Source organism: Rhinoraja longicauda, chromosome 2 (genome assembly GCF_053455715.1).
Source record: "Rhinoraja longicauda isolate Sanriku21f chromosome 2, sRhiLon1.1, whole genome shotgun sequence".
NCBI classification, from domain to species: Eukaryota; Metazoa; Chordata; class Chondrichthyes; order Rajiformes; family Arhynchobatidae; genus Rhinoraja; species Rhinoraja longicauda.
Window position 1 is genome coordinate 48,190,454 of NC_135954.1, and position 18,692 is coordinate 48,209,145.

Below are 18,692 nucleotides of genomic sequence, written 5' to 3' on the forward strand. Positions count from 1 at the left end.
AATGGCATGTTAGCCTTCATAACGAGAGGATTTGAGTATAGGAGTAAAGTGGTCCTTCTGCAATTGTATAGGGCCCTGGTGAGATCACATCTGGAGTATTGTGTGCAGTTTTGGTCTCCTAATTTGAGGAAGGACATCCTTGCTATTGAGACAGTGCAGCGTAGGTTCACGAGGTTAATCCCCGGGATGGCGGGACTGTCATGTGAGGAAAGATTGGAAAGACTGGGCTTAGAAACATAGAAAATAGGTGCAGGAGTAGGAGTAGGCCATTCGGCCCTTCGAGCCTGCACCGCCATTCAATATGATCATGGCTGATCATCCAGCTCAATAACCTGTACCTGCCTTCTCTCCATACCTCCTGATCCCTTTAGCCACAAGGGCCACATCTAACTCCCTCTTAAATATAGCCAATGAACTGGCCTCAACTACCTTCTGTGGCAGAGAATTCCACAGACTCACCACTCTCTGTGTGAAGAAATGTTTTCTCATCTCGGTCCTAAAAGACTTCCCCCTTATCCTTAAGCTGTGACCCCTGGTTCTGGACTTCCCCAACATCGGGAACAATCTTCCCGCATCTAGCCTCTCCAACCCCTTAAGAATTTTATATGTTTCTATAAGATCCCCCCTCAGTCTTCTAAATTCCAGCGAGTATAAGCCTAGTCTATCCAGTCTTTCTTCATATGAAAGTCCTGCCATCCCAGGGATCAATCTGGTGAACCTTCTCTGTACTCCCTTTAAGGCTAGAATGTCTTTCCTCAGATTAGGAGACCAAAACTGTACACAATACTCCAGATGCGGTCTCACCAAGGCCCTGTACAACTGCAGCAGAACCTCCCTGCTCCTATACTCAAATCCTATGAATGCTAACATACCATTCGCTTTCTTCACTGCCTGCTGCACCTGCACGCTTGCTTTCAATGACTGGTGCACCATGACACCCAGGTCACGTTGCATCTCCCCTTTTCCTAATTGGCCACCATTCAGGTAATACTCTGCTTTCCTGTTCTTGCCGCCAAAGTGGATAACCTCACATTTATCCACATTATATTGCATCTGCCATGCATTTGCCCACTCTCCTATCTATCCAAGTCACTCTGCAGCCTCCTAGCATCCTCCTCGCAGCTAACACTGCCACCCAGCTTCGTGTCATCTGCAAACTTAGAGATTTTGCATTCAATTCCCTCATCCAAATCATTAATATATATTGTAAATAACTGGGGTCCCAGCACTGAGCCTTGCGGTACCCCACTAGTCACTGCCTGCCATTCCGAAAAGGACCCGTTTATTCCTACTCTTTGCTTCCTGTCCGCCAACCAATTCTCTATCCACCTCAACAGTGAACCCCCAATAACGTGTGCTTTACGTTTGTACCCCAATCTCCTATGTAATCACTTGTATTCACTCGAGTTTAGAAGGATGAGAGGGGATCTTTTCGAGACGTATAAAATTATGAAAGGACTGGATAAGCTCGATGCAGGAAAAATGTTCCCATTGTTGGGGGAGTCCAGAACCAGGGGCAACAGTGTAAGAATAAAGGGAAGGCCATTTAAAACTGAGGTGAGAAAAAACTTTTTCACCCAGGGAGTTATGAAATTATGGAATTCTCTGCCACAGAAGGCAATGGAGGCCAGTTCACTGGATGAATTTAAAAGAGAGTGAGATAGAGCTCTAGGGGCTAGTGGAATCAAGGGATATGGGGAGAAGGCCGGCACGGGTTACTGATTGTGGATGATCAGCCATGATCACAATGAATGGCAGTGTTGGCTCGAAGGCCCAAATGGCCTCTTCCTGCACCTATTTTCTATGTAACAGACAGCAAAATACACAAATCACTTTAAAATCATTTATAATCAACATTCAGTCAGCATTGATGCAGCACTGAACTTAAATTTGCAAAAAAAAGCTCAAAGAGGCTCAAAGTGCTGGAGTAACTCAGCGGGCCAGGCAGCATCTCTGGAGAACATGGACAGGTGACGTTTCTGATCGGGACAATTCTTCAGACCAAAGAGTGTTTAAAGAAGCTGTTTAACTCTCAGGACCTTTTAAAAAAAAAAAAGAAAACAGAGTATGTGCGAGAACTGTTCTTTGGTGATGGGCTTAAGATAAGTCCACTTCTAATTTTTTTTTTCCATGGTTAACCACAAAATAATTGATTATCTGTTCCACGGGTGAAAGGCCACATAAGTTACATAAACGGCGCTTCAGGCTAATCCCAGCACTAATAAACAGAAAGTCAGAACACAGAACGATGTCTTTCTGACTGGGGATTTATAAGGTCCCGCAGGCATATGCTGCTCCTTAGCATGCATTATGTTTCAGTATGTCGACTGAACAATGTTTTCATTCATCCAGAATCGGCTTTAAAGACCAAGGCCCATTAGTTCCCTGGACTCCAAACTACTATTTAAGAAAACAGCGACATTCTAACGATCAGTTGATAAATGTGAACTTTAATACTGGCACATGGCCAGCCAACATGTTTGCTTCTCTCTCGCTTTCCATCCATGTGACAAATTCAGTCCAAGGTCCGTGTGCACAGCAATTCAAAATCCAAAATTAGTAGTCAGAGCACGTGTAGGCACCATTCCTATATTTTGTTCTGCCAATTAACATAATAAAGCAATACTGCCATCAAATGTGGGTAAATGTTTTCTATTTCAGTGATTGGAGCAGCAGTCTTTTTAGTTTAGAGATACAGTGAGGAAACAGGCTCTTTGGCCGACCGAGTCTGCGCCGATCAGCGATGTCTGCACACTAACACTATCCTATACACAGAAGGGACAATTAACAATTTTACCAAGCCAGTTAACCTACAAACCTGTATGTCTTAGGTATGTGGGAGCAAACCGGAACTCCTGGAGAAAACCCATGCAGGTCATGGGGAGAACGTACAAACTCCATACAGGCAGCACCTGTGGTCAGGATCGAACCTGGGTCTCTGGCTCTGGCTCTGCCGCCCAGGGTCATTTGATTGGTGAATTACCATGAGAAACATTGATGGCACGATGAGTTACTTACCAGCTCATAGTTGACTGGTGGCAAACATGGTGTGACTACCTGAAACGAAAACCAAACCACAAGAGTTAATTTCAATTTTAAAGCAGACAAAATAACACATTCACAACAATTCCATTTTTAAAATGGGAGCTCAGAAATTGAGAGGAAATGATAACGTCTCTACTGTTTTTTCAAAGCAAAATATTAACCAGCTTTCTGCAGCACATTCTTTAAGGAACAACACCCACTTTCTGATAAAATTGTGCAACTAAGCCAGAGCAAACTAAGAAGGTAAATACACACCCGGTAGATAACACCAAACCATCACATTTGAGCTTTTCCATACATTTAGCAAATTTGTGCACCAGGCTGGGGTGGATTTGAATCTTTAACAGCCCATATTGGGCAATGTTTCAATGAAGAGGAAAAATGCTTCTCTCTCTGTTTATTTGTTGCAATACATAAGGCACTGACTCAGTGATCTGAAATGATCCATGAGTACTGCAGATCTTTACATTTCCAATTGGAAATGTCTGCTTTCTAAAATTATCAGAATTATGATTGAGAAACATCAAAGCTCTCAGCACTTCTTAATTTTTTATTAAATGGCCGTTTTTAAAAAAAAGAAGTTATTTTTGGAATGAGTGCAAGTTATGGGTATGACATCAGAAGGTTATAAATAATGAATATTTATTGTCTTGATTACTGTCTCATTATATATATCACTTTCTGTAAGTGCAGAAAACAGAGGGCAGCATCATGGCACAGCAAGAGCTGCTGCTCAGCTCCAGTGACCCAGCGGCTGTCTATGTGGAGTTTGCACGTTCTCACTGCGACTGTGTTGGTTCTCGCCAGGAGCTCTCATTTCCTCCCACTCACCAAAGACATGCAGGTAGATAGATTAAATGAGTGTTTAGGTAAGTGGTGGACTCATGGATAAGCTGATGGGAATGTGGGGAGAAGAAAACGGGTTTTGCCTAACAATAGTGTAAATATGCAGTCAATAGTCCGTGCGGTCTTAGTAGGCTGAAAGGTCTGTTTCCATGCTCTATGACCCAAATTGTTTTATGGTATTTCTTGAAGCTCTTGGTAGTATTTTGTCATATGTGTGACCTTGGCAAAGTTATTTGGTCTCCATGTGTTGCTGTGTGAAAGTCATGGTTTGCTTCCTGCACTATATAATGGAAATTACAAAAATACTAGAGAGGTTTCCTATTGAAACTGGCAGTTAACTTTAAAAATGATTTAAACGTTTGTGACTACTCTTGATTATCAAGGCCAAATACAGGTGTCAGTGGTTATGGGGAGAGCGCAGCAGAATGGGGTTTAGAGGGAGGGATGAATCGGCCGTGATCGAATGGCGGAGTGGACTTGATGGGCCGAATGGCCTAATTCTGCTCCCATCACTTATAAACCGTGAATTTAATTGCACAACTTACTACAGTGATGGCATTTGAACTCTGAAACTCTAGTGTTATAATGCCATAATCACTCTACTACAGTATCCCTTCGACTGTTGACAATGTTGTGCAGTATCAATATAAAGTCTCTCTAAGGTGGGGTGGACTGGAATACAATCACATGGTTCACATGGTTTTCTCAAAACCAAGTATTGCTTTATTGACTGCACACTGCTAAATCACTTGCACCTTAATAAAAAGTATGGCAAGAAACTGCTCTAAAACCTTCATATATAATCCAGAATGAGGCTGCTACAAATTGCTACCGTACATGTGAGAACTATTATGAACCATTGTTAAATATTGGTCTTCTCCATCCCTTCAAGTGGACATTAAATCTTGGCCATAACCAGCTGGTCTCACAGACTTAACGTGCAATGTACTCATCTCATTTTACCTACATATTCATCAAAGCTCAATTTTTAAAAGGGTCCCGCTGAGCTGCACATATATCAACGATATCAGCTGGTGTCATAGTTGGCATATGGAAATGTGTCCGACTACCAGAGTGATTAGTTTGAACACTGAAGCCTCAAAAAGGTAGCAATTAAAATGCCAACAAATTAAACATACAGAAAGAGGCCACTCGCTGGCTGAGGAGCCACTTGTTTCAATGGAGCACACATCCTCTGCACATAACTCGTTCCAGCCATAGCATATGGTATGTTACTCATAGCGTAAACAAGATAGAGAACGTGATGTGATGCAATAAATGCTTTTTCTGTTTATTCAAGAATGAAGTGTGGCAGGAAGGTCAGCATTAATTGCCCATCCAAAATTGCACTTAAGATGGTGGTGAACCGCCTTCACAAACCACTGCAGTTCTTCTGGTGAAGAGACTCCTACAATGGGAAGATATTCCAACAGGTACAATACTCCCAATACTTAGACCTGATGACAAAGCAACTGCATAAAAAAGACAACATGCTGGAGTAACTCAGTGGGTCAGCCAACATATAACCATATAATCATATAACAACTACAGCACGGAAACAGGCCCGTTCGGCCCTACCAGTCCACGCCGACCACTCTCTCTGACCTAGTCTCATCTACCTGCTCTCAGACCATAACCCTCTAATCCCCTCTTATCCATATACCTATCCAATTTACTCTTAAATAATAAAATCGAGCCTGCCTCCACCACTTGCACCGGAAGCCCATTCCATACAGCCACCACCCTCTGAGTAAAGAAGTTACCCCTCATGTTACCCCTAAACTTTTGTCCCTCAATTCTGAAGCTATGTCACCTTGTTAGAATCTTCCCCACTCTCAAAGGGAAAAGCCTACCCACGTCAACTCTGTCCGTCCCTCTTAAAATTTAAAAAACCTCTATCAAGTCCCCCCTCAACCTTCTACGCTCCAAAGAATAAAGACCCAACCTGTTCAACCTCTCTCTGTAGCTTAAGTGCTGAAACCCAGGCAACATTCTAGTAAATCTCCTCTGTACCCTCTCCATTTTGTCGACATCCTTCCTATAATTTGGCGACCAGAACTGCACACCATACTCCAGATTCGGCCTCACCAATGCCCTGTACAATTTTAACATTACATCCCAACTTCTATATTCGATGCTCTGATTTATAAAGGCAAGCATACCAAACGCCTTCTTCACCACCCTATCCACATGAGATTCCACCTTCAGGGAACAATGCACAGTTATTCCCAGATCCCTCTGTTCCACTGCATTCCTCAATTCCCTACCATTTACCCTGTACGTCCTATTTTGATTTGTCCTACCAAAATGCAGCACCTCACACTTATCAGCATTAAACTCCATCTGCCATCTTTCAGCCCACCCTTCCAAAAGGCCCAAATCTCTCTGTAGACTTTGAAACTCTACTTCATTATTAACTACACCACCTATCTTAGTATCATCTGCATATTTACTAATCCAATTTGCCACACCATCATCCAGATCATTAATGTAAATGACAAACAACAGTGGACCCAACACAGATCCTTGGGGTACTCCACTAGACACTGGCCTCCAACCTGACATACAATTGTCAACCATTACCCTCTGGTATCTCCCATTCAGCCATTGTTGAATCCATCTTGCAACCTCATTATTAATACCCAACGATTTAACCTTCTTAATCAACCTTCCATGTGGAACCTTGTCAAATGCCTTACTGAAGTCCATATAGACAACATCCATAGCCTTGCCCTTATCAATTTCCCTGGTAACCTCTTCAAAAAATTCAAGAAGATTAGTCAAACATGACCTTCCAGGCACAAATCCATGTTGACTGTTTCTAATCAGGCCTTGTTTATCCAAATAATTATATATATTGTCCCTAAGTATCTTTTCCATTAATTTTCCCACCACAGATGTCAAACTAACAGGTCTATAATTGCTAGGTTTACTTTTAGAACCTTTTTTAAAAAAAGGCACAACATGCGCAATGCGCCAATCTTCCGGCACCATCCCCGTTTCTAATGACGTTTCTAATAACGTTTGAAAAACATGGTCTGGAAAACATGGATAGGTGACGTTTCGGGTCGGGACTCTTTCTTCAGACTTTCACAGAGGAGGAAACAGTAAGAGGGCCTCACAGAATTCCCATTGGAGAGAGGAGAACTTCTTCAAAGTAGGAATACCTTGAGGAAATTTTGCAGTGGAACACTAAAATGTAGAGTCTGAAGAAGGGTCCTGACCTGAAACGTCACCTATCCATGTTCTCCAGAGATGCTGCCTGACCTACTGAGTTACTCCAGCACAATGTGCCTTTTTTTGTAAACCAGCATCGGCAATTCCTTGTTTTGACAAAAGGACTTGGGATGCAATTCCACTTAAGTCGGTGTACAAATTGGAGGAGAGCCAGCAGCTGGTTATGGTTCCATGCTCCTACTGCTCTTGTCCCACTTGATATTAGATGTTGAGTTGGGAGGCACTGTTGGAATAGCCTGGCGGAGTAGCTGAGTAGCTCTTGAAATACATTGGTGTGGCCAAGTCTCCCTAGGTATTTCCAGCATTACCGTTTTTTAAAAATTACTACATCTACAGGTTTTACCTCTTAAACCCTCTTAAAGTACTTGTACATCACCTGATTTACACAATATAGGGCACCTCAGAACAAACTGTGGAATGATCCAGAGGTACTGCCCTGGGGTGGCAAGAGAAGGGAAATCTGTTGTCCCCCTGGGACTAAACACAAGAAAAGAAAGCCAAGAACATGGATTTTAAAACAAAATCCAGAGATATTTTGCAAAACTGAATAAATAATTTTTCTGTTTATGAAATATATATCTTTAGCCAGTTGTACAGAAACTCCATTTTTTAGTTCATGATATAGATGACTAATCAACTTATGGGAAGGAGCTTGTATATATACTAATTAGCTTGCTTGCAAGTTTTTAACAACCATCCCCATGTAATGGAATGCCCAAACATAACTTTGCAGAACCCATTTATCCCCCCCCCCCCCGTTCCCCTCCCCCAGTCCCCTTCTATCAATATCCCACCCTCTGGCTCTAGATATCATTCCTCTTCTCTCCTTATCTGACACCTTTTTGACTACTTTCATCTCTAGCCTTTGTCACTTTCCCTGCCGATCTACCAGTCTACCCCTCCCTCACCTATACCCACCTATCACTTGCCTGGTTTTTCTCTACCCCTCACCTCTTTTCCAGCTTCCCCCCCCCCATTACTATAATCAGTCTGAAGCAGGGTCCCGACATGGAACCTGTCCCTTGTCAAGTCCCTCCACAGATGTCGCCTGACCCAATAAGTTCCTCCAGCACTTTGCGTTTTGCTCTAGGTTCCAGCATGTTACCTAATTCAGTTCAGATGCCCCCACAATGTCGGCCACTTTGATAATAGTTACTTTCCTTCATTGCTACAGCAGTCACATTGTGTCCGGGAATTTGCAAAAGAATAGCAACCAGCAATATGGACCTGGAACCAGATCATGGCCCAGAATGGGTGGCAGGAGGAGATGAAAAGAGGGCATGAATTGGGACTTGGGTGCTGAGAAAGGAGTTGTGTTGGGTGAAGGGTTAAGAGACTGGCTGGCAAGGGCAGTGAGTAGCACAATGTAACTCTATGTAGGGAACTCATGCAAATCAGGTTAAGTGCACTTGGCCAGTTTGTATTCAATGGACCCCTTTAAAAAGGAATTGCTGTTTCAGATCAAGCAGCAGTTTTAAAACCTGTTTCTTCTGGCAAGACTACCTCGGCTTCATGTGGATGAAGTCTTGCCAAAGGATACGGTATCTGCTGTGTGCCTGACATGGAAAACATGTTGGAGCTGCAAGTGCGATTCACGATCAAAAGAACCACATTAAATAACTGGCCAGATGCACGAAGAAAAGGTTGCAATTACTTTCCATTCTCGTAAAAGTACCAGTTTCCATATTCAACGCTGAAGAAAAAAATATTTGTTTATAAACAAATCTCTTTAAATGTTCAATATTTTTTTAACAAATGTTACAATTTAAAAAGAAAAGGAAGAAAAATGATATCCTGATGAGATTTTATTACATTCAGAAAAAGTTCAAAACACTCCAAAAGAAAATCTTTCCAAATACAGTCAATATTATTTTCAAAATATGGGGACCAATTTGCATGAAAGCTTCAGAAAGCAAAACATTAATTGTTTCAGTGGTTGAGTGGAACATTCATTGGAATATACCACAAGATTTGCAGCTCCAAAGAAGGATCCCGACCCAAAGCGTTGTCTGTCCATTTCTCTCCACAGATGCTGCCTGGCCTGTTGAGTTCCTCCAGCAGTTTGTTTTTTTGCACCAGATTCCAGCATCTGCAGTCTTTTGTGTCTCCATTTTACTGCTACACTGCAAGATCACTTCAAGGCGTGCCTACTTTGAAGAAATTCTCCCCCGAGTCCAAAGGGAAGATCTCAATCCGAAAAGTTGACTGTCCATTTTGCTTCACAGATGCTAACAGGGAGGTCAGAGTCGAAGTGGGACAGAGAATTAAAGTGAAAGAATCACCTTTGTAGATTCAACAGAGGTAGGTGTTCAGCAAATAAGTAATCCAATCCATGTATTATTCACAAAATGCTGGAGTAACTCAGCAGGTCAGGAAGCATCTCGGGAGAGAAGGAATGGGTGACGTTTCGGGTCGAGACCCTTCTTCAGACTGATGTCAGGGGGGCGGGACAAAGGAAGGATATAGGTGGAGACAGGAAGACAGTGGGAGAGGAGGAGGAGGGGAAGGGAGGGACAGAAGGAGGAGGGGAAGGGAGGGACAGAGGAACTATCTAAAGTTGGAGAAGTCGATGTTCATACCGCCGGGCTGCAAACTGCCCAGGCGAAACATGAGGTGCTGTTCCTCCAATTTCCGGTGGGACTCACTGTGGCACTGGAGGCCTGACCTGCTGAGTTACTCCAGCATTTTGTGAATAAATCGATTTGTACCAGCATCTGCAGTTATTTTCTTATGCTACTTGTTGCTCCACTGCGATTTCTCCTCAAGGTATGTCGCCTGACCTGCTGAGTTACTCCAGCATTTTGTGAATAAATCGATTTGTACCAGCATCTACAGTTATTTTCTTATCCAATCCATGTATAACAGCTTGAAGGAATTGCGAGTGAAAGCAACTCCTTTATTCCAAACAGGGCGATAGCAGGAAATACCAACCACTTAGCTTAACAACTGTCAAAGGGAAATTGTTAGGTCAGGCAGCATCTTGGAGAGAAGGAATGGGTAACGTTTCAGGTCGAAACCCTTCTTCAGTCTGAAGAAGGGTTTCGACCCGAAACGTCACCCATTCCTTCTCTCCAAGATGCTGCCTGACCTGCTGAGTTACTCCAGCATTTTGTGATACCTTCGATTTGTACCAGCATCTGCAGTTAATTTCCTACACAACAGAAAATGTTATGTTATTTTTAAATCTGTAATAGTGGACCACTTGGAAAAAAACTAAGGTAATCAGGCCAAGTCAACATAGTTTGGTGACGGAAATATTGTTTGACTATTTTATTGTTCTTTAATCATAGGGGCAGAAGGTAAAGTGGAAATTCAATATTTGATAAAGACGGATGTAACTTTCCAGAAGGCATTTGATAAGGTGTCAAATAAAAAGGGGGGGGGGGGGTGGGTAGTGTGGAAAATAAAAGGCAATGGTATAAGGAGGTAATATATATCGGTGGAATAGAAAATTGGCTGGCGAACAGGGAACAGAAACTAGTATAAATGGATATCTTTTCGGTTGGCAAGATGTGACAAATGGTGTGCCACAGGAACCATTGTTGGAGCCTCAGCTTTTTACAATTCATGTGAATGAATTGTAAAAAGACATTGAAGATGCAGTTGCAAAGTTAAACAAAGACACAAAGACAGCTAACAAAGTAAGTTGAGGAGACAACACAAGGAGGCAGCAAAGGTATATGAATAGATTGCGTTAGTGGGCAAAGCTTTGGCAAATGAAGGATAATGTGTGAAAATGGAAAATTGCTCATTTTGGGTAGAAGAAAAAGGGGTAGATTGCAGAGCTCCATGAAGCAAAAGGATCTGTGCGTCCCAGCGCACATCTCGCAAAAAAATTATCTGCAAGTGCAGCAAGTAATTAGGAAAGCTAACAGATCATTATTGTTTATTGCGATGGAAATTGAAGACAAAACTAGGGAGGCTATTTTTTATTATTCATTCAAGGAATGTGCACTTCCCAGACTAAGCCAGCATTTAATTGCCCACTCCTAATAGCCCTTGAGAACATCATGGCGAGCTGCGTTCTTGAACTGCCACTGTCCTTGAGGTGTGGGTACACAATGCTGTTACCAGAATTTTAACCCAGTAATGGTGAAGGAACAGCAATAGATTTTCAAGAGAAAATAGAGTGTGGCTTGCAGGGCAACTGCCAGGAGATGGTATTCCATAATTTGCTGCCTTTGTCCCTCAGTTATATAAGGCACTGATAAGACTGTACCCAAGTACTGGGTGCAGTACAAGTCTGCTTATTGAAGGAAGGGTGTTAATGATTTAGAGGCAGCTCGGAGAAGGTTTACTCGATTCAAGTATTGAATGGATAGGATGCCTTATGAGGAATGCTTTGCCATGTTAGACTTCCATCCACTAGAGTTTAGAAGAGAGAGAGAGGTGAGTTGATTGGAACATATAGGACCCCAAGAGGTCTTGACAAGGTGGATCTGGAGGTGATATTTCCTTCTGTGAAAAAAAAGTCAAGAACTGGAGATCCGTTTAGCAATAATCGGTTGTCTGTTTAAGAAATAGATAGGTAAACCTTGTCTCCCATCGGATCATCAGTCTTTAGAATGCTCTTCCATAAAGGGCACTAGAAGCAGAGCTTTGACTTAAAAAAAAAGGAGATAGATTCTTCCAAGTCCAAGGCAGTGAAAAGTTACCCATGATGGATGAGAACTTAGACTTGAAGTTATATTTAGTTAAGCCACTAGCTTATGAAATGGCCTACTTTTGGCCCTAATTCACATGTTTATATGAATTGCTGCTTCACCTGGAAGAACATTGGATCCTTGTCTGATGGGAAGAGATAAAAGGACAGTTTTTTTTTAGATTTTAGAGATACAGCATGGAAACAGGCCCTTCTGCCCACCGAGTCTGTGCCGATCAGAGATCACGCCATACACTAACACTATCCTACACACTAGGCACAATTTTACAACTCACCGAAGATAATTAACCTACAAGCCTGTACACCTTTGGCGCGTGGGAGGAAACTGGAGCACTCAGACAAAACCGACGCAGTAACAGGGAGAATGTACAAACTCCGTAGGAGTTCTCCGACTTGTATCACTGTCCTTCCAATTCATTTTACTGATTGTATGCCTCTTTGTCACCTTCCCCATCGCTAATAAAATCCAATTCTACATCTCCTTATCTGCTTTATCCATCATGTTCACACCTCATCCTTCCATATCTCTAGACTCCCTCTCCCCTGACTCTCAGTCTGAAGAAGGGTCTCGACCCAAAACGTCACCCATTCCTTCTCTCCAGAGATGGTGCCTGTCCCGCTGAGTTAATCCAGCATTTTGTGTCTACCTTCGATTTAAACTAGCATCTGCAGTTCTTTCCTACACATGCTGCATGTCCCGCTGAGTTACTCCAGCATTTTGTGTCCATCTATGGTGGTTGGAGAGTCTACCAGGGAATCAAAAGGAGTGGACCCTTCAGAATACTGAATGGAGAAAGAGTGGAGGATGCACCTGGGGGTGAAATTACGGAGGATGGTTTGTTGAATGGGGAGGTTGTTGGTATGGAGGTCAAGGACAAAGGAATCCCTACCCTTTTTCTGGTTGTGAGGAGCATGCTCCAGTAAGGGTGAATGGCAAAGATGGCAAAATTCAGGAGATCTTCGGTTTCCTCCCACACTCCAAAGACGTACAGGTTTGTAGGTTAATTGGCTTGGGTTTGTATACTTGGTATAAGTTTAAATTGTCCCTAGTGTGTGTAGACTTGTGTTAATGTGCGGGAATCGCTGGTCGGTGCGGACTCGGTGGGCCAAAGGGCCTGTTTTCACGCTGCATCTCTAAACTAAACTAAAAGTGTCTTGAGAAATATAGAATGTGTATGAAAGAACTTAAGAAAGAAATCAGGAGAAGAAAATAGGGTGGATGAAAGATCATTGGCAAGATTAAAGAGAATCCCAAGACATTCTATAACTATGTTGAGAGTTAGAGGGTATTGAGGGAAAGACAGGACCCCTTAGGGGCCAAACGGGTGATCTAGTGTGGAGCAAGAAGTGAGCAAGGTTCAAAATGAATACTTTTCATCTGCATTCACCAAGGCGAAGGGCATGAAAGGTAGTGTGTTCAGAGAGGGATACTTAACAATCTGGAGCAGGTCAGCATTAAGGAGAAGGATTCCCATGCTAGGGGATGTATAAGGGTCAATAAATCCCCAGGACTGGATGAGATCTATCCCAGATTACTCTAGGGAGCTAGAGAGGGGATAGCTGTGGCACTGATGGAGAGGTGTCAGTAGATTGGAGAATATCTAATGTTGTTCCTTTATATAAGAGCAGCAGGAAATAGCAGACGAGCCTTAAGTCAGTGATATGCAAATTATTAGGCACAATCCAAATGTCTCGGGTTTACGAACATTTGGAAAGCCAGGAGCTGATCAGAGATAGTGAGCAAGACATTATGAAGGGGGAATCCTGTCTCACTAATTCAATTCAGTCCCGGAATGGCAGGACTGTCATATGTTGAGCGGCTAGGCTTGTATACACTGGAATTTAGAAGGATCAGAGGGGATCATATCGAAACATTTAAGATTATTAAGGGGTTGGACACGTTAGAAGCAGAAAACATGTTCCCAATGTTGGTGGAGTCCAGAACCAGGGGCCACAGTTTAAGAATAAGGGGTAGGCCATTTAGAACGGAGATGGGGAAAAACTTTTTCAGTCAGAGAGTTGTAAATCTGTGGAATTCTCTGCCTCAGAAGGCCGTGGAGGCCAATTCTCTGAATGCATTCAAGAGAGAGCTAGATAGAGCTCTTAAGGATAGCGGAGTCAGGGGGTATGGGGAGAGGGCAGCAACGGGGTACTGATTGAGAATGATCAGCCATGATCACATTGAATGGTGGTGCTGGCTCGAAGGGCCGAATGGCCTCCTCCTGCACCTATTGTCCATTGTATTTTTTGAAGTGTTAATACAAAATATTAAAGAAGGCCGAGAGATACACAGAACATAGAAACATAGAAAGTAGGTGCAAGAGTAGGCCATTCGGCCCTTTGAGCCAGCACCGCCATTCAATGTGATCATGGCTGACATCCAGAATCAGTACCGTGTTCCTGCTTTTCCCCCATATCCCTTGATTCCATTAGCCCCAAGTGCTATATCTAACTCTCTTTTGAATACATCCAGTGAATTGGCCTCCACTGCCTTCTGTGGCAGAGAATTCCACAGATTCACAACTCTCTGGGAGAAAAAGATTCTCCTCATCTCAGTCCTAAATGGCCTACCCCTTATTCTTACATCGTGACCCCTGGTTCTGGACTCCCCCAGCATCGGAAACATTTTTCCTGCATCTAGCCTGTCCAATCCCTCAAGAATTTTATAGGTATTTTACATAGAACGCTACAGCTCAGGAAAAGGCCCACCATGCCTGTGCCAACCAAGATGCCAAACTAAACTAATCCCATCTGCCTGTGCATGCTCCTCATCCCTCCATTCCTGGCCTGCTTATGACCAAACATTCCTTCGACGTGAAGCAATGTTACGCGTGCATTTCTTCCAATTCAGTGCGCAAGATATGGCTTCCAAAATTTGACTTTGTTTTGCCACCTTACTTCCACTGCCATCTGTCTTTGACCCTCTATGTTGATCCAATGATGCCCAATGCAAGGTTGAGGAATAGCATCTCTCCTAAAGCCACGTTTGAACTCCCAGGATTTGATAATTGATTAAAAAGTTAAAAAGCAAAAGTTTTTTACTGGTTGTTTCAACTTCAATTTATTCCTTTCTATTTTTTCTCTTTTGTCTCTAACTGCTGGAATTGAACATAATATTTTCTTTGACCACTTCAGTCAACACCCTATCACCTACCTTCATATTAATTCTGAAAAAGTGACACAACTGATCTCAGCAACGTTCCGGCTTTCCATCCTTCCCACTTTCCCATTATGCCAGCTCTCGTGAAAAACCATTGACCCAAATCATTGACTCCCCTTCTTTCTACAAATGTCACTTGACCTGCTGAGTGCTTCTGGCATCGTGTCTGTGGTTCAGATTCACGAAATCTACAGATTTTCGCTCTATTTTCCAAAGCACTGTCGGTCGAGTTAAAACATACCATTACAACAGGAAAGAACATGAAAGGAATGCACTACTGTTCTTTCAACAGATAAATATTACTGCCGATTCTGTAACTTGAGTAGTTGATTCTGTAACTTGACGTTTTTCATGTGTCACCATGGCAATGAAAGATGACGGCAAGGGTAAAATTAGGGCTATATCAAAAAAACCTCCTTCCCTCCTACTCATTCAGAAAAAACTAACACATGACCTCAGCAACTTGAAGACAGGTGGATATGTAGGATGACTAAACAGGATATGTGCAGAATCCTACTTGTTATGGCAAAAAGTATTCTGAAGCATGTCGACAGATAATTGGTTTGAATTTGACGACTTCAACACTGTCATCAGATGTATTAATTTACCACAACATGGGGCCAGAATGCTGTCATGAAATTAAATGAACAGCCAGGGAAGGAGAACAGCAACACGGCACTCAGAGTAGCAATTACTGTGAATGAAGCTCCATTTTACCATGAATTGAGAAATAGTTTCAGGAACAGAATCACAGTAGGTTAACAAGCAGAGGCAACAGTAGTTAAAACGGGAAATAAATGATGTTGCCCTTTATTGGAGTTTAGATATAAGAAGGTTTTGTTACTGTTGTACAGGGTTGTTGAAGCCACACCAGAAATACTATGGTGTTTTGATTTCCATGCCTAGAAATGGATGTAGTAGTATCAGTCATGTCATACGTCATAAGAGCCGAATTAGGCCATTTGGCCTATCAAGTCTGCTCCGCCATTTAATCATGGCTGATCCATCTTTACCACTCAACCGTATTCTCCTGCCTTCTCCCCAGAACCCTTGACCCCTTTACTAACCAAGAATCTGTCAATCCCTAAAATCACCCAATGATGGCCTCCACAGCCGTCTTTGGCAATAAATTGCAGATTTACCAGCCTCTGACTAAACAATTTCTCCTCTTCTCCTTCTTTCTAAATGTACAATTGGAGGCAGTCCAAAGGAGATTCACGACTCTAATTCCTGGGATGCGAGGAACGTCCTGTCAAAGTGGACTGGACAGTCTGGGTATGTAAACCTTGGGAGTTTAGAAGAATGAGGGATGACTTTAATCAAAAATACAAGATTGCAAGGGGCCTTAACCGGGTGAATGCCAAGATGTTTGCACTGCATTAAGAGTTTCAAACATGTGGATTTAGCTGCAAAGTAAGTGGCTGGTCACTTAAAACTGAGGTAAGCAGAAAAGCTTTGTTAATCTCTGGAATTCTCCGCCCTGGTGGTGTTAGATAAATATTTGAAAGATGAAGTGATTGAGAATTCTGGGGAACTGGCACAGAAGAGGAGATGAGGCCAGATTAGATCACCGTGATCATATCGATTGGTAGGGCTGGTTTCAAGGCCCTGTGTCAGAGTCATAGAGTTATATGGCATGAAGACAGGTTTTCTCTGTCCAATTGTCCATGGCAACCAAGTTGTCCAACCAAGCTAGTCCCACGCCTGCTCCTGGCCCATATCCCTCAAAACCATCCCGATCCACGCGCCCTGGTTTATTTTAAATGACATAATTGTGCCCACCACCACCACTTCCTCTGGCAGCTTATTCCATGTGTGTAGAAAATTTAGTCTCTCAGGACTCATTGAAATCTTACCCCCTCTTACCTTAAATATATGCCCTCTTGTTTTAGACTCCCCTACCCTGGGGTAAAAACTGTGGCTATTCATCATATCTATGCCCCTCATAATTTTGTAGCCTCTATTAGGATACCCCTCGCCTTGCAGCACCTCACCCATGGTTATCGATGATACAAATGAAGAAGGCACAGAGTATTTTAGTAGCTCAGCGGATCAAGCATCATCTCAGGAAAGCATGGATAGGTGACGTTTCTGGTCGGGAACCTTCAGACTGATTGCAGGGGGGGGGGAAGAAAGCTGGAAAAGAGGAGCAGGACAAAGTCTGGCAGGTAATAGGCCAACACAGGTCAAGGGGGTTATTTGATAGGCAGAAAAGATGAAGGTGTGAAACAAAAGGTTTGAAGAGTTGTGAATTGTGAAGCTAGAGGAAGGAATGTAGGTGGAAGTTGAGAAATAGTTGCGAGTCCAAATGGGGCATGGGGGGGGGGGGGGGGGGAGAAGGGAGAGGGTTATGTAATTACCTAAAATTAGAAAATTCTATGTTTATTGTAAGCTACCCGAGCGGAATATTCTCAATGATACAACTAACTCTGCCAGTGACCCTACGATTTCTTCCCAGCTTTCCACAATGTCCAAGAATACAACTGATCACGTTTCAAGGCTTTATGTATCTTTATGGTGTTTTAAGAATTCAAGCACCCCCTCTTCCGTAATGTGGACTCGGGTATCCATTTCTTTCTCTGTGGTAAATATAGGGGGGGGGGAGGGGGGGCTATTAGTGGCCCATTCCTGATCCTATTTAGAAATAGGACCTTTGGCCCTCCATGTACATGCCGCTTCCCCTTCTCCACTCGTCCGGTTCAGCTGCATCAGATCCATAGCCTTCAATGCCTTGGTGAGTCACATTCATAAGGGGATTCAATATGTTTAGTGAACTTCAACATGAGCAGTTGCAAACGTTAAGAATTCTTTTTTTTATTTCACTAGCTCTCATTTTGTCCACAGAAGTAAATGCAGCTAAGGTAGACACAAAATGGTGGAGTAACTCAGCGAGTCAGACAGCATCTCTGGAGAGACGGAATGGATGACGTTTTGGGTCGAGACGGCACCTATTCCTTCTCTCCAGAGATGCTGCCTGACCCACTGAGTTACTCCAGCATTTTGTGTCTATCTTCGGTGTAAACCAGCATCTGCAGTTCCTTCTTGCTACACAGTAAATGCAAATATGTATTTTATAATGTAGAGATTAATATATTGCCTTCACCTGTTTAGAGATTCAGGGAGATAGGAGATCTATTGCATAAAAGATCTTGTATAGAATTTTGCATTGTTCTCCATCCTATGACATTACGACAATGTGTTGGAAAAGATGAGCCTTGAAGTGAAGAGACAGCTCGAGTAGAAGACTGACAATAAGGCATTACTGGAAAGTCTTTATAGCAGAGAGCACTGACGGTCAGCAAAACAAAATTCACGAATGCCCAGTTAAAACAGACTTGGCTTTGAATTGTTCAACTAAAATTACACAAAAATAAAAACAGATATCCAGCAGATAAATACTGTGGGTAGCTGGAAATTAAATGTCCACAGTAAATGGTATTTTTGTGCATGAATAAGATTTTCTCAGTATCAATGCAGCAGTTGCTGGTAATTACCTTCAAATTTAATGACTTTGCATAGCAGAGAATTGTGCCCTTGCTATTTCAACTATCGTGACTGTTTATGTAAGAGGCGCAACAGCACTCAGGGTAAAACAGTCATCAGGTAAATGGTGCAAATATTTCACAACTGTATCATTAATTATGAAATATAAAAAGGCCTCAATTCCATATTTTTAATCTCATCGAACAGAGAAAAAGGCATTGATTGTGTTGAAATGATACCCCTCCACAACCAGTCTAC

General features: G+C 42.6%; 1 protein-coding gene across 3 annotated transcripts in view; it reads right to left on the reverse strand.

The window, feature by feature from the left end:
* Positions 1 to 18,692, reverse strand: part of tns3 (tensin 3) — a 374,519-nt gene that overhangs the window by 180,067 nt on the left and 175,760 nt on the right. For all 3 annotated transcript variants that reach the window (XM_078418541.1, XM_078418534.1, XM_078418548.1), the window contains exon 4: positions 3,019 to 3,057. In XM_078418541.1, coding sequence (XP_078274667.1) covers positions 3,019 to 3,057 — 39 coding nt within the window. The remainder of the gene's footprint in view (positions 1 to 3,018; positions 3,058 to 18,692) is intronic.